The 22,410-nt window shown below is 42.9% G+C and overlaps 2 protein-coding genes across 9 annotated transcripts in view; both read left to right on the forward strand.

The window, feature by feature from the left end:
• The window catches only part of LOC147035613 (TNF receptor-associated factor 2-like), a 79,278-nt gene extending 56,899 nt beyond the window's left edge, over positions 1-22,379 (forward strand). For 2 of the 7 annotated variants that reach the window (XM_085845298.1, XM_085845313.1), the window contains exon 11: positions 5,499-7,984. In XM_085845298.1, the coding sequence (XP_085701424.1) occupies positions 5,499-5,720 (222 nt within the window). In that variant the 3' untranslated portion in view covers positions 5,721-7,984. Of the gene's footprint in view, positions 1-751; positions 871-2,973; positions 3,013-5,498; positions 7,985-13,712; positions 13,884-14,747 lie in introns of those variants that run through there. The other 5 variants (XR_015049089.1, XM_085845288.1, XM_085845321.1 and 2 more) reach the window with 5 other exon arrangements.
• Positions 22,013-22,410, forward strand: part of LOC147035614 (E-selectin-like) — a 73,387-nt gene continuing 72,989 nt past the window's right edge. Inside the window, exon 1 of one of the 2 annotated variants that reach the window (XM_085845362.1) lies at positions 22,013-22,180. The gene's annotated coding sequence lies outside the window, so the exon portion shown is untranslated. The remainder of the gene's footprint in view (positions 22,181-22,410) is intronic. The other variant, XM_085845355.1, reaches the window with a different exon arrangement.

Raw genomic sequence — 22,410 nt, forward strand, 5'->3', positions numbered from 1 at the left:
ATGCTTCATACGAACGAAGAAGGAACATCGCTTGTGCGGTTTACAGGAGAATTTGGCGAGGTTTCCCTTTCTCTAGGATGCTGTGTGCTCTCTCATTCAAACCCTTGCTGATTTATTTGCAATCTCGACTTGCTTAGCTTGGCCCTTTTTTATCTGGAGTGTGCAATCAAGGTGTTAGCCTATGCTGATGATATCTGTTTGGTTGTATGGTGCCCCAATGACATTAGTGCCAGGGTCCAGTGTTTATCTATGTTTGGAAAGCATCTTCTGTGCAAATAAATTTGAGCAAAATGAGGGCAATATTGCCTTGGACCTTCTTCCCAAGTAGCCCCAAGACTTCCAGAGTCATTTTCATGGGTTATTGATGATATTCCTTTTTCTATTCACAATTTTTGTTTTTGGTTTGCCATTAGATTTGTAAGAGGGCTGTGGAATCTGCACTCGTTTTTTTTTTTTTTTTTTTTAATCACTGAAAGGACATTTGCAATTTTTAAAACAAGAAAAGCAAAACTTGCAATGCGCAGTTTATTTGGGCTCTTATCATGCATGACTCGGCTACGTGTAGAATTTTATTATCGTACTATAATTCAAGAAATGTCTGTCTGTTGGTGGGTGTATGTTTGTGTTTGTGTTTGTTCAAAATATTATTTTTTTGTTTCGGAAATGGATTATTATTGATTGCACCAATGATCCTTCTCACAAAGGACAACAAGACTATAGATTCAAATTATGACAGAAACATTTTGTTCAGCGCTCTGCCTGGCTTTGCCAGGACACAACTCATCGCTATCCTAAGGTGTTGATTCGTAACATGGCGTTGCTTTTTGGCGTCTGGAAAAATTGTTGAAAGTGCCACAAGCTGCGACATGAGTAAGTAAAGCACACTGCTTAACAAAAGCAAATAAACCCACGTCCGTGTTGTCTGTGCAATGGTGATAGACTTTCACATGTTGAAATGGTTATTTCATTGAATGTCTTCACCGACACCAGCATAGTCACAGCAATGTATCCATTCTGCCAACTATTTGTTGGTTCATGATTGGGTTTGTAGTTGAGACATCAGCACTGACCCATCAATCACGTGCACTATCACAGGTCTCCGGGTTCTGTCACTTGCTTTGTTTCTTGATGTTAAAGGCTCTAGTCATGGACTATGAGTCCTCCTCGAGGGCAGCCCTTCAATAAAAGAACTGCGTAGATAGAAAAGTGAAGAAAGAGAGAACAGTGTTGGAGTTTTTGAGGAAATAAATAAATCTGCTTTTTGCAAAATGGAAGGTCATAAGTGTTTGGAAAGACATGAGATGGTAAAGAGTTCAAGAGTTTGGCAGTGGAGGGGAAGATACAAACAGAATGGCCCACTTTTGAGTTGCCAATAGCCACACAATAATCATGTGATGTAGTAGCTTGTGGAGTATTTTGTGGTCTCACTAATGGCGGAGGTACACAAGCAGCAAGTTATCAGGAGCAGAAATGGAAGTAATATCTATACAAAAGAGAAAGAGCTAACTTTGCAGCATAATTTGAGCGGGTCGAGTTTTGAGGTCGCATTGGGAGATTTGATGAGTCGGATTACTTTGGATTTGATTCTGTTCAGTCGGTATGTGGAGCACAAACCTCCCCAGATGTGAGAGCAGTACTCTGTACAACGATAAATCTATCCTTTTATGTAATTGAAGCTTGTGAGCGACGTTTTGTCAAGTTCTGCCAACAAGTGTGGCAGCAGAAACAGCCTAGCTTGTCATGATTTTGGCTTCACTGAAACAATGGAAAAGCAAAAATAGAAAGGTTTTTTTTGTTTGTTTTTGTTTTGTTTTTTAAACCTCTTCCTCATCCATTCAAGTGACTGCACTTTTGCCTTGCTGATCTGCATTTTCAGATTGACTACTTAGCTCATTGAAGGTGTTGACATGAAACGAGTCACGAGTAAGATTTAAAAATTCAAAAGGGATGGACGATAGCAGTTTTATCGTGAGTGGGGAAAAGAGCATCGTGCAAGCAATTCTACTTTTAAGGAGAAAGTACTGATCTCTTTGAAGCTTGATTTGGATTTGTGGGGCAGGAGGGACTTGTATTTACATCTATCTATGTTCTGATCCTTTAGCCAATTTTTGAACCAATCAAATGAAAACTGATCTCTTCAAAAATAAAAAAAGTTAGTGATTAACCAATCATTTTGACAAAAACTTTATTGTTACTTCTGCCACCAAAGGTGGATGGAGGTTTTGTTTTCTATTGAAGTTGGATGGAGATTTTGTCTGTCTGTGACTTGCCAAAATCGAAGATTCTTCAAGTACCTGGTGTTGGATTTGTGGTTAGAGTTGTGGCTTGGAATCATAAGGTCCTGAGTTCAAGCCCTGTTGGCTGCTAAATTAACACCAGGGGGTGATCTCGGCCTGTCATCGTTCCAAGGTCGGCGAAATGAGTACCAGTGGTGTGGCGCAGGCATGATGGGCCAAATGGCCTCCTGTGCAAAATTTCCTTGTAATTCCTTGAAAAAAAGTACATTGGTTGGTCTTGTGCATTATTCTGTCTGTCTGTCTGTCTGTTTGTATGTTCATCACCTACAGGTCACAATTTTAATCCGATCTTCACAAAACTTGACCACATGGTGGAGTACATCATAAGCAAGAAGCCTATTGTTTGTTTTTTTAGGTCAAAAAGTCAACATATGCCAAAAGTCAGCAAATTTGACAAATTTCTAAAATCCTCAATTTTCATCCGATTGACTAGAAATTTTAACAGGATTTGCATATCATGTCACTGAATTCAACCACTAATTATTTTTAAGGTCAACATAGGCCAACAACAACATAGGTCAACAACTTAGGTGAGATTTCTAAAATCCTTAATTTTCATCCGATTGACTTGAAATTTGAAGAGGATAAAAAGTTGTGGCCAGATTCGGATGAAACGTGGTGGACGAGTTGGGTAGGTGACAAGAACAAGCCGATTTAAAATTTTTTTTTATTTCAGATCCGAATCGGATTCAGCCTATGAGTGAGATACAAAAAGTAAACTAATCAGCCTGGAAAAGGTATGCGCTCCACCGAGTGCCCTTCTTGTTCCAACATGTTTTTCAACATAATCCACATTCTTTGAACAGCAGCTTTTTAATAGGAGAAGCCTGTTCATTAAGCCAGTGTTTTGTGCTTGTGAATTGATGAAGATCAGAATGTTTTGGATGCCTCTATTTTCTGTGGTTGTATTTGGAATCTCCACCAAAAGCAACCCTTTCCTTTTTCTCACCCTCAAACTCAACGCTCACCTCCATTCTTTCTTACCTCTTTTATCGCCTTTGGAACTTTCTTCCCAAGTCTTACAGCGAGCTCTTCCCGACAGGATATAAAGTTTGCTACCCACTGTTACTTTTTTGCTCTTTCTTATTTTCACTACTGAATTTTTATACACCTGCTGAGACCCTGTTATGTCACCCTTCTCCTATAATATTTTTTTCCTTGTGTTGGAGTGCATTTGTCATTCGACAATTTTCCTTTATCCACATTTTGTCTGATGTATTGCCCCTTGTCATGGTGCTCTTCCATGAGCCTCAACACTTGCATAAAAAATTATGAAATCTCAACTACATGCAGTGGCCTGCAAAAGTATTCACCCCCTTCCAATAATGCCACATTTAGATGATTTACAGATTATGTAGAAACAATTTTGCGAAATTAACTTTTTTTTTTATTCATAAATGAAGAGATCAATCTAAATATTGTTATATTGAAGGAGGTTACATGTCAGGAATACCTGCAAAAAACATGTACAAATGAAAATTCACTGGTTGTAAAAGTATTCAGCCCCTGAGGTCAGGACTTGGTGGAAACAACTTTTGCAGTAATAACTGCGATGTTTTTGTGGGTAGGTCTTTACCAGCTTTGTACAGTGAGATGGTGAAATGTTTGCCCATTCTTTACGTGAAAATTGCTCTAGTTCTGCCACGTTTGATGGGGATCGTCGATGGACTGCAATCTTCAAGTTTTGCCATAAGTGTTCAATTGAGTACAAGTCAGGACTTTGACTGGACCACTCAAGAACATTTATTTTCTTCTTATTCAGTGACTCCAGTGTGGCATTAGCTTTGTGCTTCGGATCATTGTTCTGCTAAAATGTGGATCTCCGACCCAGTTTCAGATTCACGACTGAACCAAGCAGGTTTTCATCAAGGATTCTCCTGTACTTTGTACCATCCATTGTCTCTTCTATCTTGACAAATTTGCCAGGTCCTGTTGATGAAAACCAGCCCCATGCTTAACAGTCGGGGTGGTGTTGATTGGGTGATGTGCAGTGTTGGGCTTGTGCCAGACCTAACGCTTTTAATTGAGAACAAAATTTTCAATTTTTGTCTTGTCTGCCACCAAATTGTTTCTCCACATGCCTGCAGTATCTTTAAGATGCTTTTTCGCAAACTCCATATGAGATTTTAGATGTTTCTCTTTGAGTTATGGCTTCTTTCTTGCCACCTGTCCATAGAGGTCAGCTTTGTGAAGAACGGGATATTGTTAATTGATGAACACTGACCCCCCCCCCCCCCCATCTCAGACATAGAGCCTTGTCGATCTTTCATAGTCATCATTGGATTTACAGTGACATCCCGAACCAGTTTCCTGTTTGCCCGGCTGCTGAGTTGGGATGGGCGAACTGATCTGGTCAGATTCTGGGTGGTATGATACGTCTTCCACTTCTTTACGATGGATTTCACCGTACTCAAAGGGATAATGAGTGACTGAAATCTTCTTATAACCTTCTCCTAAATGGTGCTTCTCCACCACTTTATGTCTGACTTCTTTGGAAAGCTCCTTGGTCTTCATGTTTCCCTTCTTGTTTGACAAGTGCGTTGCACCGTAAAACTCCATAGAAAAGTGGGGGAGCTTAATTTTTAAGTTAAACCACTGATTACATTCAGGTGAAACCGATTACACTTTTGTAACCTTTCAAACATATAATTTGCTCCTGAAGTGATTTTGGATTAATTCGGTAAAGGATTTGAATACTTGTGCAACTGAGAATGATCTGATTTTTCTCTGTTAAACTAACTTTTTCACATTTCATCTGCATTTGTTTTTTGCTTTATCAATTTGGAGTAGTTTGTGAAGAATATATATATATATATATATATATATATATATATATATATATATATATATATATATATGTGTATATATATGTATATGTATATATATGTATATGTATATATATATATATATATATATATATATATATATATATATATATATATATAAAATTTGATTTGAAAGTATAATGAAAGAAGCTCAGGTGGGATCAAAATGTAAGAAAAATTTGGATGGGGTTGAAGACTTTTTCAGGCCAATGCAGCTGTTAGAAAATTCCGAATTATTTTTTTTTTTAATCTGACTTTGCTTTCTGGCTTTGAACAATGTGTCATCGCATTCAATCACTGGGAAAAAAAATTGAAACCATAAATAATTAATTCATTTCATTGTTATTAAATATTACAGTTTCTTGTCTACCTGCAGGTAACATTGATGCTGATGGACCAGAATAACCGTGAGCACGTTATCGATGCTTTTCGTCCTGATCAAACATCATCATCCTTTCAACGGCCTGTCAATGAGCTTAATGTTGCTAGTGGTTGTCCTCTTTTTTGTTCTTTGGCCACACTTGATGCATCTCGAAATTCATATGTTCGGGATGACACCCTATTCATCAAATGCATTGTGGACACAAGCGACCTTTAACCACTCATCTAACTCCGGTATTCTGTTTTGCATCTTTGAGCCAATCAAATGAAAAAGTTTTGTAAAAGTAGAACTTTTTTCGTTTTCCCTTTGGTTATGTGTATGCCAAGTTTTTTTTTTTTTTTTTTTTTTTTTTTTTTAAAGAAGAAGATGGCATCTATTTATTACGTGTGCAGATAATGATGGAAATTTTAACCCCTCCCCACCTGAGTGTGACACTCCCTTCATAGGCATAATGCACAGACATCAACTCAAAAGTGATCTCTCCAATGATTAAAACTAATCTCTTAAATAGATTTTTAAAAAAGAACCACAAAACAATTGTACACCTCCACAGCACAATAATGTCACTTATGCAAAAGTACCCATTCAATGAAACCTTGGAGGGGTGAGGGGAAGTACAAGACTCGAAGAGAGGCAGTCGAAGACAGAGAGAGCACTGACCTTTCTGCGATGGTGAAGTTATAGGCACATAGACTCAGCTTCATCACGGGAGGTTCCAATGATCTTGAAGGCATTGGTTTATTTTGCATCAAGCTGAGCGAGGTGTGAGACAGAGGCACCAGCCCAGAGGGGTGAGCAGTGCTCCATCAAGCTGTGGATGAAGGCCTTGTAGGTGGATAGGAGTTCAGGTGTGCCAATGAAGGACTTTGCATGGCAGAGGATGTTCAGTCAGTGACTGGCTTTGGAGGCGAACTTTGAAATGTGGTTTGCCGAAGAAAGATCATGGCTGATAGCAAGACCCAGGTGCTTGAACTTCCTCGAGGATATTTTTGCACACATAGTCGAGGCTCATGGAATAGCTCGTACTCTGAACGGATCAGGACATAACAGGACACAAAAGGAGCATTAGAGAGAGGGGGGGGAACCATTTCCAAAGTTGAAGGCCAAGATAGAAAAAGATTGGACAAATAATGGGAGTGGGGATGAATGGGAGGCAGGAGAGGATGCATGGGGTGGACAAGATGATACATGGGGTGACAATATGGATGTAGAAGGAAACTCCAAGGAGGGAAAACAGGAAATTTGGATGGGGGGTTGATTGGAGTGGTGTGAAGGGGGTGGGTGGGGGGAGGTTAATGACAGTGGGGAAAAAATCATTGTTTTGGATTGGGGATGATCTGAGATTGTGGTGAACAGCTGTCTTGAAGACCTGGAGAGAGGAAAGATATTGAAGAGAATGTGGAAGTTGTTTCCACAGGCAGGAAAAAAGAGGAACAAATGAGTGGAGTTGAGCAGTGATCCTGGATTTAGGTAGTTTCACCCGAAAGGGGTTGATGTGGTGAACCATGTATGCCATGCAGGAACCGGGGGTGGGGGCGGACAAAGCTCGAAAAGTGCACAGGGTGCAAGACCTGAAAGGAGGCAGTGGAAGACACCACTGAACTGTCTGCGATGCGAAGTGATAAGCCCATGGACTCCACTTATTGTGGGATATTCCAATAATTTTGAAGGCCTTGGTTTCCATGGCATCAATCTGAAGAAGATTTGAGGCAGGGGAGCTAGCCCAGGAGGGAGAGCAGCACTCCATCAAACTGTGGGTGGGCGTTCAGGTGTGCCAAAGAAGGATTTTGTATGATGGAGGATGTATGGACTGGATTCTGAGGAGGATGTCGGAGAGATCAAGCTGTGGTGCATCATTTGGGAATGTCAAGATCTCTGACCTTGATTTCGCAGATGATGCAGACACTTAATATATGCAGACATCTTTGCATGTGCACATAATATATGTCATCTTTGCAGACACTTAATATATGCTTTTGGGGGCCCTCGAGGTGCTGAATAAGGAGTCTGAACCGCTGGGATTACGGGTCTTCTGGGTCAAAACTAAGATCCAGGCTTTCAATGACATCTTGAATGCTGCTATCCTGTCTGTGCCTGTTTGTGGTAAGGATGTTGAGATCGTGGAGAGATTCACTTACCTTGGCTGTGAGCTAGAGGTCAACAGATGTGTGGGTCGAGCCAGGGGAGTCATGGATCTACTGGATCATGGGGTGTGGCGCTGCCGGTGCCTGTGCGGGAGGACGAAAGTCCGAGTCTTCAGGTCCTTGGTGCTTCCAGTCTTGCTCTATGGATGTTAGACTTGGACTCTGACCAGGGATCTGAGACGGAGACTTAATTCCTTTGGTACCAGGTCTCTTTGGAGAATCCTTGGCTATCGCTGGTCGGGCTTTGTGTCCAACAAGCGGTTGCTGAGAAAGACTCAAATGAGATGTGTTACCTGCATAGTCCGTGAACATCAGCTGCAGCTGTATGGACATGTGGCTCGTTTTCCTGATGCTGATCCTGCTCACCAGATTCTCTCAGCGAGGGAGTCTCGTGAGTGGAGGAGGCCAATGGGCCGACCTCATGCCTTAGGGTTGCAGCAGGTTGATCGGCATCTCAAGCAGATGGGGATGGGCCAGGCACATGCCTGGGGGATGGCCAGACAAAGGCCCCTGGACTACAGGCGGAAAGTGGATGCAGCGACGCGCTGCTCTGGCGCATGCTCCCATACCTGACATGACCTGAGGATGCTGAGTCAGTAGCTGGCTTTGGAGGCCAACTTTCAAATGCAGTTTGCGCAAGAAAGAAAGATTGTTAATAAAGTAGATGGGAGGGTTTGCCATACCGTCCTTTTGGAGAGAGAGAGAGAGAAAGAGAGAGGGAGAGTGTGACATTTGTCTGCATTAAAATATGTATTCCAAGTGTTTTGCCAGCTTGTGATTTTGTCAGTCTGAAGAGAGCAAAGAGCCTGCTGCCTGCCTATCTGAAGGATGAGGGATGTCAAGGCAGAGGGTGGAGTTATCAGCAAATATATAAAGAGGATTTTCCAGAGTCAGAGAGATTGTTGATGAATATTAGGATTAGGACTGAGCCCAGAACACTAACTTGTAGCATTCCAGCCTTGCCAGGGAGAGGAGATGAAAGGATTCAATTGCGTGCCACACATTGGCTTCGAGACTGGAGGAAATCAGTTAACCATGTGTGGAGTTGGCCTTGGATGCCAGAGACAGAGTTTGGAGAACAAGGTTGGGTCCCAGACTGTACCAAAAGCTCAAAATATGTCGAGAGAGACAGCCCTGATCTCATGTCTGACATTGAGGGCCTCCATCCATTGTTAGGAGTGTAGGAGCAGCATTTTCAAGGTGGAGTGACCGGGTCTGAATCCGAATTGGTGATCTGAGATTAAGCCATTGGAGAAAAGGAATGATTTCACATCGACTGCGATGATAGATTCCATGACCTTGCTGATGATTGGAAGTAAGCTCATAGGTCTGCAAGTAAGGGAATTGTTTTTTGCATCTTTTCATGTAGTGCAGTGATGTTGGCCGGTTTCCAAGTAGATGGAAGATGACCTAGGCTATAGTGTAAATTGTGGGTTGAAAACAGCACGAGCAGCACAGCAGGTTTTTAAGACATGCGAGTGATGTCATCAGTCTGTTTTCCAGAAACTTCTCCAGCGTCTTGGGTGCAAATGCCACAGAGTCGAGGAGCAGTTGGGTGTGATTTGGGAGGGTGGGTGCAGAGAGCGAGGGTTTGGGGACAATATTTGGAAGCAAACACAGAATTGAGGCATTCGGCCTCCTCGCGAATGGAGTCTGCTGTGGTGCAATTTGAAGAGAGGGAAGGGATGGAGGGGGAGCATATTCTGGAGATGGACTTAATAAGGCACCACCATGTTTTAATGGAGGGAGACAAGTTTGAAAGTTCATTCTTGAGGTTGAACAGAAGTGTTTTCTGGCTTTCCTGAGAGTGGACATGCACTTCTGGGCTTTGTGGAATTTGCTGAGATTTCCTTCGGTCAGGTTTGCTTGCTATGAAGAGAAAGCAAGTTGTTTCAGAGCAAACTGCTTCACCACAGATTTCAGTGTACCGTGGTTGGGAGGATGGGTATGATGCCTCAAGATGACATGGGATGGATTTATGTATAAGACGGAGCAGGTTTCTGTAAGAATTCCAAGCTGAGTTGATTTCAGAGGTGGTAGATATGGGAGACCAGTCCTTTGGAGAGATGGCTGCTTGCAGTACCTGCCAATCGACCTGAATGAACTGTCAGACTCGCCATCATTGAGGCAGCTGTCTGAGAATTGCCAGCAAGATGTAGACTGTCTCAAGCACTTGGACAGATGACCAATTAGATCAGTGGAAGAGCAGGAGACATTTACCGGGAAGTTTGTCATCACCAAGTGCAGAACTGAGAATTTGCCTTTGGGACAAATCTGGATTGAAAAATGTACAGATTCCGTCAACCCCATGGAGTCACATTAGTCCTTTGCTGAAGTGGCTTGGTTGGTGAGAGGAACAGAAAGTACAGGCAGAAAGAAATTCACCCAGCCAATTTGCATGTTTTAACTCCCCACATATGAGGAAGAGAGAGTTGAGATGAGTGGTTAAAAGTTGATCCATGTTGTCTGGGAGAGATGTAGAAGGGGTTTTCACTATTTGGAAGACTGCACAACACACACACACACACACACACACACACACACACACACACACACACACACACACACACACACACACACACACACACACACACACACACACACACACACACACACACACACACACACACACACACACACACACACACACACACACACACACACACACACACACACACACACATATACACACACATATACACACATACATACACACATACATACACACATACATACACACATACATACACACACATACACACACATACACACACATACACACACATACACACACATACACACACAGACAAACAAGCGGTGGGAGTGGAGGGGAAGTTGCAGCCTAAAGGTACTCCTGGGGGTTGGGAGGTGTAAGACCTGTACAAGGGCAATGACAAATTGAAATCTTGATGCAAATTGCAACTCCGCCACTGGGGCAGGTTCAGGCCCATCTAATCGGAGTAGACAATCGCTGGGGAGAGATCGTAAGAAGTCAGGGACATCCTTTCAGAGGAAGGATTCTGTTAAACAGATGTTGTCCAATTTATCGGTGGCAACCTGGATTGAGCGATGTCAGGTTAAAGCGGAGACATCGGATGTTTGAGGTCCACACAGGTACAGGGGAGAAGCCAATGGCAAGATGCAGGATGCGGGTAGAGGGGGGAGGCTTTGTGGAGGCAGGGTGACAAGGAAGGGTTTGAGGGGGTTTGGTGAGGGGTATGATTGAGTAGGTTGAGTGAGTGAGTGGGTTGAGGAGGAAGAATTGAGAGGGTGGGGTGAGGGGGTTGCTGAAAAGGGACATGAAAGAGGGATGCTGCTTCCAAATTCCCAAATTGGACAAACGGAAATCAAAATCATGAGATGGGAGGTAAGAATTGTTGTTGCAGGCACAGAGAAAGTTGGTGGTGTAGGTGCGAGAGGAAGGTTGGTGGACCAAGCGCTAAGCTGACAATTTTAGAAAATAATCTTGTGAAGAATAAGAACACTGGGGGTATACCCCTGACAGAAATATGGAAAGTGAAGTGTTTTTAAAATGCTTATAAAGGATGAAGCCATTATGCTCAATGAGCAAAAGTACCCATTCAATGAAGATTCAGTTTAGAGATATTGAGAAAAGAAGAAGAACAAAGTACAGCATAAGGAAATTCAAGTCGAACTAGAACGGCATTTGGTAGAGCGCAAACCTCCAACTAGACTGAACATTTTATGTTTTGTATCATCCTGATAGGCCGAATCCGCTTCTTGACCTTCACCAACATCTAATCAGCTGGTCCTTGTCACCTACCCAACTCATCCACCAAGTTTTGTCACAGCCTGTCCACAACTTTTTGATATATCGTGCTACATATCGTTTTTGGAGTTTCAATCTGATGATTACAAAGTGTTCTTTTCTGGTCACGAAACCTGTAAAAGAAATGGAATGGAAGTGATTTGCAATAAGAAGATGACAGACTCAGTTCTTTGACACAACACAGTCATTGATAGGTTAATATCAGTGAGATTGAAAGGACATCCAGTGAACACCCACCATCATTCAGATATATGCTCCAACTTCTGTAGCAGATGAAGAAAATGTGGAGGGTTTTTTTTATGGAAAGTTGCAGGAACTGGTATAACAGGTGCCTAAAGGAGATATTTTAATTATTATGGGAGGCTGGAATGCAAAAAATGGAGAAGCAGGAGCACCAGGGATTGCATGAAAGCATGGACTTGGTATCTGATTATATATCTTTGAAATCCAATTTTTAATTGGTTTCTTTAAGGGATCTAAATTTGGTCCTGATGATGAAAATGATTTCGTGTGATTTTATTATTACGTTATGATTATAATAATATGAGCTCCCTCACAAGAACCTTCAATGCAAACGGAGGCCATTACACCCATCAAAGCCTGTGCTATTATAACCAACTTATGGTTTTGTCCATGCTCGATTCCTTTTTAAATGCTGAGACTTGAGCAAGGAAGTAGCACGTACCATTTTGAAAGTCTTTCATATGACTCAGCCGGGGTTAAAGCCGCTGACCTCCTAGATTCAGAGTAGACGCTCTCACCATTCCGCCACCGAGGCTCGTGATAAAACAAAAACAAATTATGCACTTGTTTTTATTTTTTTAATTATTGTTTGGGACTCGAGTCGGTGACTCGGACTCATGTCGCAAAATTTTGCGACTCGACTTGGATTTGAGGGTCGAAACTTGGGACTTGGTGTCTGGGGGCTTTCGACTTGCATGCGACTTGAGTTTATAATGACTTGTCACAATGTTCAGAAAATAATTGCCGAATAAACATTGAATTTAAAGTGGGTTTAAAATAAATGGGAAATGATTTTCAGTCGTCAGCGTGCACGGTTCAGAAAGTGACGACATACCTTGTACTCTACATGTATACTGTACATGTGCAGCATACCAGAGCTCACGGCCGCCAGGTTGCGTACCGTTCTCTACAAAGGTTAAAGGGAGTATCCACTTTCCAGATAGCACAGAAGACACCATGTCCAAGTGGTAAGCATTAGTCTTACCAAAGTAGGAAGCACAACTTTATTCAAACCATGTCCTCGATATTCGTGTCAACTCGTGGAAACTTGGCCCAGTGTACATCCCCACCCGATAAAATGATTTCGTTATTATTTAAATGTCATTTGACTTGGATTATTTAAACTTTACCAATAATTGTAAATTATATGATGACAACAATTGAAGTTAATAAGTTACGTTTCATTTTCTACAGTGTCTCGTCCTCTTTATGCTTCCAAAATGTCCCGCCCTCTTTCTGCTTCCAAAGCATCCCGCTCCCTTCATGATTCCCTAGCATCCATCCCGCTCCCTTCATGATTCCCTAGCATCCCGCTCCCTTCATAATTCCCCAGCATCCCGCTCCATTCATGGTTCCCTAGCATCCCGCTCCCTTCATGATTCCCTAACATACCGCTACCTTCATGGTTCTCGAGCATCCCACTCCCTTCATGATTCCCTAGCATCCCGCTCCCTTCATGATTCCCTGGCATTCCTCCCCCTTCATGATTCTCTAGTGTCCCGTCCCCTTCCTGAATATATGTTTCATTTTAACGTACATAATAAATATACAAGTAAATTATTAAAATCTCCTTTCCCGTTCAATGCTGAATGCTTTGGTTCGACTTGTAAACCATTTAAACACAAGCTGAGGTTACTGACTAGTCTCATGTACATATGTCCAAGTAGGTACACTAGATATGAGAAGTAAATTTAACAAAACTTTATTTTTGCTGGGAACAAAGCAAAAAATGTCCACTGTATGAAGTTTATAAATAAAAAGTTGAGTTGAACAGATTTTCAGAACATGCATTACAATAAATGAAGTGCTGTGTCTTAATTCCTTGATAGCGTGTACTCCAGAGTTTATAAGTAAATGTAGGACTTGACACAAGTTGAAGTGATACTATGGTGACTTGAGACTCGCTCTCAAAGACTTTAGACTTTGCTAAAGTGACTTGTTGACATGTGTTCTGTATGGGAGAGGAGAGATTCTTTAAAAGTTTCCCTTTGAAAATGCAAGTCAAAAAGCAAACTTGTACTGTTGCATCAGGAAACTCATCTGCTGAGAAAATTGCCCGACTGGCTGGAAACCACATGGAAAAGGGAAAATATGTGCAGTTTTTTTTTCTCGTGCTTGACCTTCCTTCACGGTGTGTGGGTGGGGGAGGGAGGATTTTTGTCGTGCACATTTTTACTCAATTAAAATGTTTGGGAAACATGCTGTATGTGAATAAAAGGGTTCTGGTTGTGATTTTGAAACTTTGTGGAAAAGTGGATGTTACAATGTGTGCAGGATGGTGGTATTTGATGTAAAAAAAAAATTGTAAATACTTCCCAGAGTGCCGATTACAGCGAGAGTAATCAGCAATGATTTATTGTATACCGTTAGCTAGAGTTGCACAGTCCCATCTTTGTTTGACGGGCAATTCAGCTTTTCAGGGTTCTGAAGTTATTTGTGAAAATGAGAATTTATTTTTAGTATTTCTACGAGAATCTTATGTTGACATTTGCTTGAGCAGCCTTTTTACGCCAACGCCTTGGAATCCAAGCCACAGCTGGCTCGTGATATGAGGTGTTGTTGTTGCCTTTTGGGCATGGTCAATTCAATGCACCTTATGGGTCGTTGTAACCCCTGTACATGTGACATTATTGATCTCATGTACTGAATGATGGGATAAACTTGCACTTTATCTCCCCCCCCCCCCCCGAGTTTAAATACTGTTTATGTTGAATACTATAATAACCTAACTGTTGACAATCTGGAGGCAGAAATGACACAACCAAACCAATTGATGCAATATTTCTGTGGTGGGTGGCAAAGAGCTGAAAGAGTTTTACACTTTTCTTACAGAAAGTAATATCACAAATAACATATATTTTGAGGGCACGTTAAACTTGTTTTCTCATGGACTTGCAAAATATACGGACTTTCTGTTTTTTCAAGAGTAATCCTTTGGACTAAAACACAGGCCAATTTTCAAATTCCTGTCTTGATTCGCAGTTAATTACAAGTACATGATAACTTTTATAATCGTAAGGGTTGAAGGCCTCAGAAGGATATGCTTACTTATTGTAATTTCTACAGGAGTTCAAGTTGATTTGGTAAGTGTCACATCATCCCTAGGAAGACACTGATGGCAAAATGGACAATTTTGGAGGGGGAAGGGATTTAACCTTCCGGTTCTGGGTTTGGAGCGTTGGCAGTTCTCCTTCAGGGCTCTCTGTTGACGATCTCAAAGTTAAGTTTCCGGTCGTTATTTGTCCCGTTTTAACTGTTTATTTACTTACCTGCATGTTACTGTGTGTTCCTAGTTTGGTTTTGTTTAAAAATCATACTATTTTGTGAGTTTTCATCGAATTTGTCTTCCCGAGTGCTTGAGGCCTACCCATCATTCCCCCCGGTGTACGATCGTGTTTATTTGTATTTTCTCTCCATTACCTTCAATTTCTATCTTCCCCACTTTCCCAACGTCCCCCATCCCTCCCAACTAAACACTCTATTTCTTGTCTTAAATAAAACAACAAAAAACTACCTTTCTCCTTGCACACTCACAATTCTCGATTCTTCTTCTTCATTCCCCTCTTCTTCTTCCTCCTGCAGGCACACCATCTTTATTCTAATGAGCTGACCCTCTCTCGCCATTACTTTCACGATTTCTTCCGATCTACAACCTTCCATTCCCAAATCTTACCTGTTCTTCTAAAATACATCAAAAAATAATAATCTTACTTGTATCCTTTCGATCTCTCCACCTCCTGTAACCACGTGTGTGTGTGTGTGTGTGTGTCTCTCTCTCTCTCTCTTTCTCTCTTTCTCTCTTTCTCTCTTTCTCTCTCTCTCTCTTTCTCTCTTTCTCTCTTTCTCTCTTTCTCTCTCTCTCTCTTTCTCTCTTTCTTTCTTTCTCTCTTTTTCTCTTTCTCTCTTTCTCTCTTTCTCTCTTTCTCTCTTTCTCTCTTTCTCTCTTTCTCTCTTTCTCTCTTTCTCTCTTTCTCTCTTTCTCTCTTTCTCTCTTTCTCTCTCTCTCTCTTTCTCTCTTTCTCTCTTTCTCTCTTTCTCTCTTTCTCTCTTTCTCTCTTTCTCTCTTTCTCTCTTTCTCTCTTTCTCTCTTTCTCTCTTTCTCTCTTTCTCTCTTTCTCTCTTTCTCTCTTTCTCTCTTTCTCTCTTTCTCTCTTTCTCTCTTTCTCTTCCTGGTACTTTTCATTGACCCAGCAGGTTCACAGTGCGTTTACCGTCCAAATTCACCACACACTTCCACGATTTTACTTCAACCTTCCCTTTTCCGAATGTTACGCAATCCTTATTTAAAATAAATAATTTCACTTTTGACGATACACCTCCCAGAGCCAAGTGCTTCTCCCGTAACCACGTGATCTGTTTAGACCCCCTGCGTTTATCGATCCAATTTCACCATTTACCTCACGATTTTTTCTACAACACTTCCATGACCTAATCTGATGAAAACTCTCTCAAACAATAATAATAATAATTGAAATGATCTCTTATAATGCTTCATCTTCCTCTTTCACACATGTGGTACTCTTCACTGTATCATAATGCACTACTCTTCTACTATTTTAACAGACTGCTCTCAATTCGACCTCTCCTTCATTCCTTGCCTAAAAAATCCAACTGACAGCGTTTCTTCTCTCCATTCTCTGAATTCGCCTTTATTGCATCCCTCAATAAATGTGTTTAATCGCATCTCTAACCTAAAACTTTTAACAAACCCCAGTTTGCTATGAATGTTCGCTTTCCATCAACCATTCTTTTTTTCCAATATCAGTTCCAACCCACCCCTCTCACCCCTCAAGCTCAAAGCAACCATCCCACTCTTCTCCCTCCAAGCCTCCCTCTCACCTCTCAAAAACTCCCCCCTCACCTTTCTCCCACCATTCATCCCACTCACTCATCCTCCTCAAAGTTGCCCCCCCCCCATCCATAAAGCTGCCTCCTTCCACTGCCCTCTCACCTCCATCTCTTCACTCCACCTCCTCAAATCCTCAACTGCCTTCTTCCCCCTCTCTTGTCCCCCCTCTTGGTGTAGTAGATAGTCGAAAAATCGTGCAAATTATGATACAAGCATCAAATTTGGCATTTCTGTTCTGCAGGGCTTTCTGATCAAATCTGCCTGATTGGCCATTTGAAAATCCAAATTTTGAAAAATTTGAAGAAAAAAAAAAAAAAAAACCTCAAATTAATTTGAAGTCACAGTTGGATGAAATTCTTGAAGTGCAAGTGAACATCCCAGACAGAGAACCAAGGGGAGATGCAGTCATCATTGATGGCTCAGCACTTATCAATGCCCTACCTCCACACACTTCAAAGATATTTGATGACTATGCGAAAGAAGACATCATCCCAAAGGTGGAATCCTCTGGTGCCAGGTACGAGAGGGTGGACGTAGTGTTTGTGTACAAGAAGTCAAGTCTGAAGTCCGAGGCAAGGTCGAAAAGGTGGCAAGGAATCAGAAGAAGAGTGACAGGAACCAGTAAGACCCCAAGTAACTGGAGAAGCTTTCTTCGAGATGACAGCAACAAGACTGAGCTGTTTCACTTCCTTGCGGAAAAGATGTGTGAAGCACAGACGACAAGCACAGTCATTGTCACAAAAGGAGAAGATGCCATTAGCAACACAAGGAACTCACTGGATGCTGTGTCTCAATGTTGTCATGAAGAAGCTGACACTCGAATATTTGTACACGCCAGGGATGCAATGACGGATGGTAGCAAGTCCATTATCATTAAGGCTAATGACATGGACGTACTAGTCATAGCAATATCTGTACTGCCATCCTTAGAGGAACTAGGTCTTGAGAACATGTGGATTGCCTTTGGCCAAGGAGCCAAGGCACGATGGATTCCAGTCCATGAGGTAGTTTCTGCGATAGGGCCTGATAAAGCTGGAGGGATCCCATACTTCCATGCGTTCACTGGACGTCGTGTCTGCCTTCCGCGGTAAAGGGAAGAAAACTGCATGGCAGACTTGGAACGTCTTTGATGATGTTTCTGAAACATTCACCAATCTCAGCCAGCATCCAACATTGATTCGTGATCTTGACTTTTTTGAATTTTTTTTTTTTTTTCAAAATTTGGATTTACAAATGGCCAATCGGGCAGATTTGATGAGAATCACCTGGAGAACAAATGTGCCAAATTTGATGCTTGTATCATAATTTGCACGATTCCTCTCAAAAATTGCTTTATCTGCCCCCACTATCTCCCCCAGCACCACAGAGCCTTTTATCTTCCTCATCCGGCCCCCTCCCCTAGCTATTCTGCAATCCCCCACACTTTCAACAACCCTCCTTCCCTCCCCCCCTCATCCCTTGTCCTACCCTCCCCCTCCCCTCAAACCCCCTGCACCCAAAGCCTACTCCCCTTCCTCTTCATTAACAGTGTGGACCTCATATCTGGGGCCTTCACTCAAACCTTTCAGATCTTTCCATACAGGTTGCCACTGACAAACCAGACATAATCTGCCTAACAGAAACTTTCCTCCCCCAAGACGTGTCTGACTCCCAAGTATCTCTCCTGGTTACTCCCTCCTCCGGTATGGCAGACCTTAGCCTCGTCCTGGTGGAGGAGTTGCTCTCTTTATCAAAGACTATTCCTCACTCTCCATGCACTGCCCTCACTCTTCCACACCCCCAGGAATACCTCTGGCTACAGCTTCCCCTCCACTCCCACCTCATGTTTATATGTTTACTGTACCTTCCACAAAACAGTGATGACTCCATCTACACCTCACGATGCGAAAACATGGACCAACTTCTATCTTCTCATCCAAACTCTCTCTTTCTCATATGTGGTGACTTCAATTGTCATCATGCCAGTTGGCGAGGTGTGGGTACCTCTCTCACCTGTCATGGCACCTCAGCAAAAGCTTTCTGCGACTCATTGGGACTGACTCAATCGGTCAACTTCCCGACCCAGATCTCAACCAATGGTACTCTATCTCTTCTGGATCTGATTTTGACAATTTTCCCTGACAATATCTGCTGCTCTTCCTCTGCTCCAATCGGTTCTTCTAACCACGTCCTTGTCAAAGTGGACATCTCTCTGGCTGTTATCAGAGAACCACCACACCGCCGTCAAGTCTGGCATTTCACTCAAGCCGACTGGCAGGGTCTCCGAGCAGCCATCAAACTTGTAGACTGGTCTCCTATCGCTACTTTCTCAAACATCAACTCATCCTGGGAATTCTTTCAAAGAAACTTGCTCTCCCTCATGCATAGATTTATCCCCTCTCGTCATCAGTTGTCTTACCCTTCTTCCCGCCCTTGGTTCACTGAAACTTGTGGTGAGGCAGTTGTCCTGAAACAACTTGCCTTTGCCTCATGGAAAGCAAACCCAACTGAGGGTAATCTCAGTTCCTTCCATAAAGCTCGGAACAAGTGTGTATCTACCCTCAGGAGAGCCAGAAAACAACATCTTTATAAGCTCAATTCTGAACTTTCAAACCTCTCCCTCCTCAAAATCCTGGTAGCATCAAATCGAATCTGTTTGTGGTGTTTGTTCCCCCTCCATCTCCTCCCTCAAATGGCCGCACTGCTGATACCGCACGTGAAAAGGCTGAATGCCTAAACTCGGTGTTTGCAGCTAAATATTGTGTCTGAAACCCATCACTTTCTCTACCCACCTTACCCAGTCGCACCCAACTGTCCCTGGACTCTGTGTCCTTTTCTCCTGACAAGGTGGAGAGCTTACTGTCAAATCTCGACTCAGATTCTGCAACCGGTCCAGACGGCATCAGCCCACGTGTCCTAAAAACCTGCTCTTCTGCTCTTTCTCACCCTGTCTCTGTTCTCTTCACCCTCTCATTTGCTCAAGGTCATCTGCCATCTGCTTGGAAATCAGCAAACCTTACTGCCCTGCATAAAAAGGTGCAAAAACAAATCCCTGCAAGTACAGACCAATCAGCCTTCTCCCAATCATCAGCAAGGTTATGGAATCCATCATTGCTTCAGACATTAAATCCTTCCTCTTCTCCAATGGCCTGAATTCCGATCATCAATTTGGTTTCAGAACAGGTCACTCTACCCTGGATATGTTGCTTCTGCTCTCCCAACAATGGATAGAGGTCCTCAATACCAGACAGGAAATCCGAGACATATCCCTGGACATATCACGTGCCTTTGACACGGTCTGGCACCCTGCACTACTCACCAAACTCTCTTCCTATGGTATCCAAGGCCATCTCTACTCATGGCTCGCAGACTTCCTCTCCTGTCGCAGTCAACGTGTGGCCCTAAATGGAGTTATTTCATCCCCTCTTCCTGTCCAGGCTGGAGTTCCTCAAGGTAGCGTTCTGGGCCCTGTTCTTTTTCTGGTTTTCATCAATGATCTCTCTGACTCTCTCAAAAATCCTCTATATCTCTTTGCTGATGACTCCACCCTCTGCCGTACCATCGGTCATCCCTCAGACCGGCAAGCAGTAGCTTCTTCGCTCACTGCAGATCTGGGTAAAATCACAAACTGGTCCAACACGTGGAACATATCTTTCAATCCGGACAAATCTCACACTCTCACTATGTCTCTCCAAAAGGACCGTTTAGAAACCCCTCCATCCACTTTCTCAACAATCCTCTGGAAGAAGTCCTTTCTTTCAAGCTGCTGGCTCTCACTATCTGCCATGACCTTTCCTGGGATAGCCACATTTCAAACCTCGCCTCCAAAGCCAGTTGCCGACTGGGAATCCTCCGTCGTGCAAAGTCCTTCCACGGCCCACCTGAGCTCCTGACTACTTACAAAGCTTTCGTCCGCAGCCTGATGGAGTTCTGCTCTCCCCTCTGGGCTGGTGCTCCTTCCTCCCACCTTTCTCGGCTTCACGCTGTAGAAACCAAGGCATTTCGGATCATTGGCATCTCCCGCAATGAGGCTGTCTCTTTGGGCCTCTCACTCTCTCACCGCAGGCTGGTCGGTCGTCTTTCTGTCTTCTACCGTCTCTTCTGCAGCCTCGCCCCCCCCCCGCCCTGCTCTCTCTGCGATTTGTCCCCACCACATTTCCGCAGGGCGCTCAAGGTCCGCCAACAACCCCCTTCTGGTAAAACTACCAAAATCACGAATCGCTGCTCACCTTCACTCTTTCATTCCTCTTTTTTCCCGCCTTTGGAATAAACTCCCTCACTCTATTCAATCCCATTCTTCACTCCAGGCCTTCAAAACAGCTGTTCACCACCACCTATTATCATCCCCACCCAAATCCTCTATCTTTTCTGCCCCCGATAATCCAGCCAAGCCCACCTCCTTCAAATTCCCTGCTTTCCTTCCTGAAAGTCCCTGTAATGTCAATCTTGTATTCCCCATGTTCCCCGCCCCATCCCTCTCCCTTCCATAGATCTCCTAATGTCTCTGTTCCCCACTGTTTTGTCCTTCCCACTCCCTCCCCTCTTGTCTCATACCCCCTTTGCTGTGCGTTGTGTGTTACCTCTCACACGAGCCTCGACAAGGTATACAAAAAAAAAACAAAAAACTATTTTATTCATTTGAATTCGGCTCCAAATGCTTGCCTTTGTTGTTTTTCTATGAAGTCCATTTATTATTGTTGCATAGGTTTCCATTTACAATCAGACTTTATGAAGATTACTACATGTTGCCTGTTATATCAGGTTGGCTATCGAGTGCAGCCTGTGGCTGTTGGTTGCATCATTGTTTGGGACGCGGCTTTTACCGCTGATGCAGTGTCCCCTTACCAGTACACTGGTGCTCATTTTGCCAACCTCAGAAGGATGGCAGGCTGAGTCAACCCCCTGGTGTATTAATTCAGCGGCCCAACGGGGCTTGAACTCAGGATCCTAGGATCCCAAGCCGCCGCCCGAGCCTCGAAGCCAACACCAGGCTTATATCAGGTAAATGGGTGCATTTGGGACATGACTCCAACAATATCAAGTGACATTGTGTTGGTACTTCATGTCATTAGCTGAGAATATCGACTACAGGGTTCAATCTGATGTTCTGTCGTGATAATTTGAACAAATTATTTCATATTATTTACTTGTGATTGGTTGTAATAATATTTTTGATATATAGCTGATTTTAATTGATAAAATTTTGACTCCACAAATGTTTGAAGTTGAGTGATTTTTTTTTTTTTTGATTTTTTTTTTGATTTTTATTTTTTTTTTTACCTCTTATTATTTTTGAATTTGGAGTTAAAGCATTGTTTATAAAATATCCTGTTTATTGAGATTGGTATGTTTGTTGCAAATTGTAGTCGGCGAGAGTCCCAAAAAAAAAATTGGCTGCGTATTCATCAAGACAGCTGCAGTTACTAACCTTGGCGGCTCCTCTCGGGTTTACAAAAATTACAAATCCCTGCCTGAGTCTCTTGCGGGTTGAGCTGGGCTGGAGCACTTGTTGGTTGTTCCACTCTTGAGAAAGTTTGTGAGAAGCAGAGCTCTGAACAATCTGTAGCTGGGTGTGTGGAGATAAGTTGTGGAAGCACTGACTACAATCAGAGATCCACAAATCCACAAGCCAGCCGGACCAGCTATGCCTCCTGGGATGCTTTCAGTGAAGGTGATGACATATTGTTGTTCCACAAACATGGATGCATGCTGCATGGCTGTCTTCCTGTCATGATCAGCTGTGAAGCCGCTAGCTACTGAGCATGTCGCTGTGCCACTGTGATGTGCTGCTTCATCTTCCAACCTTGATGCTCCACATAATCTTGTTCTTTCAACAACAAATGCCCTGGCTCCTGCCTCAATTTTATGATCCCCCCCCCCCCCATTTTCAGTGACCTCCAG

Source organism: Eptatretus burgeri, chromosome 1 (genome assembly GCF_056783735.1).
Source record: "Eptatretus burgeri isolate ZD-2024b chromosome 1, Ebu_testis_v1, whole genome shotgun sequence".
In the NCBI taxonomy this organism is placed as follows: domain Eukaryota; kingdom Metazoa; phylum Chordata; class Myxini; order Myxiniformes; family Myxinidae; genus Eptatretus; species Eptatretus burgeri.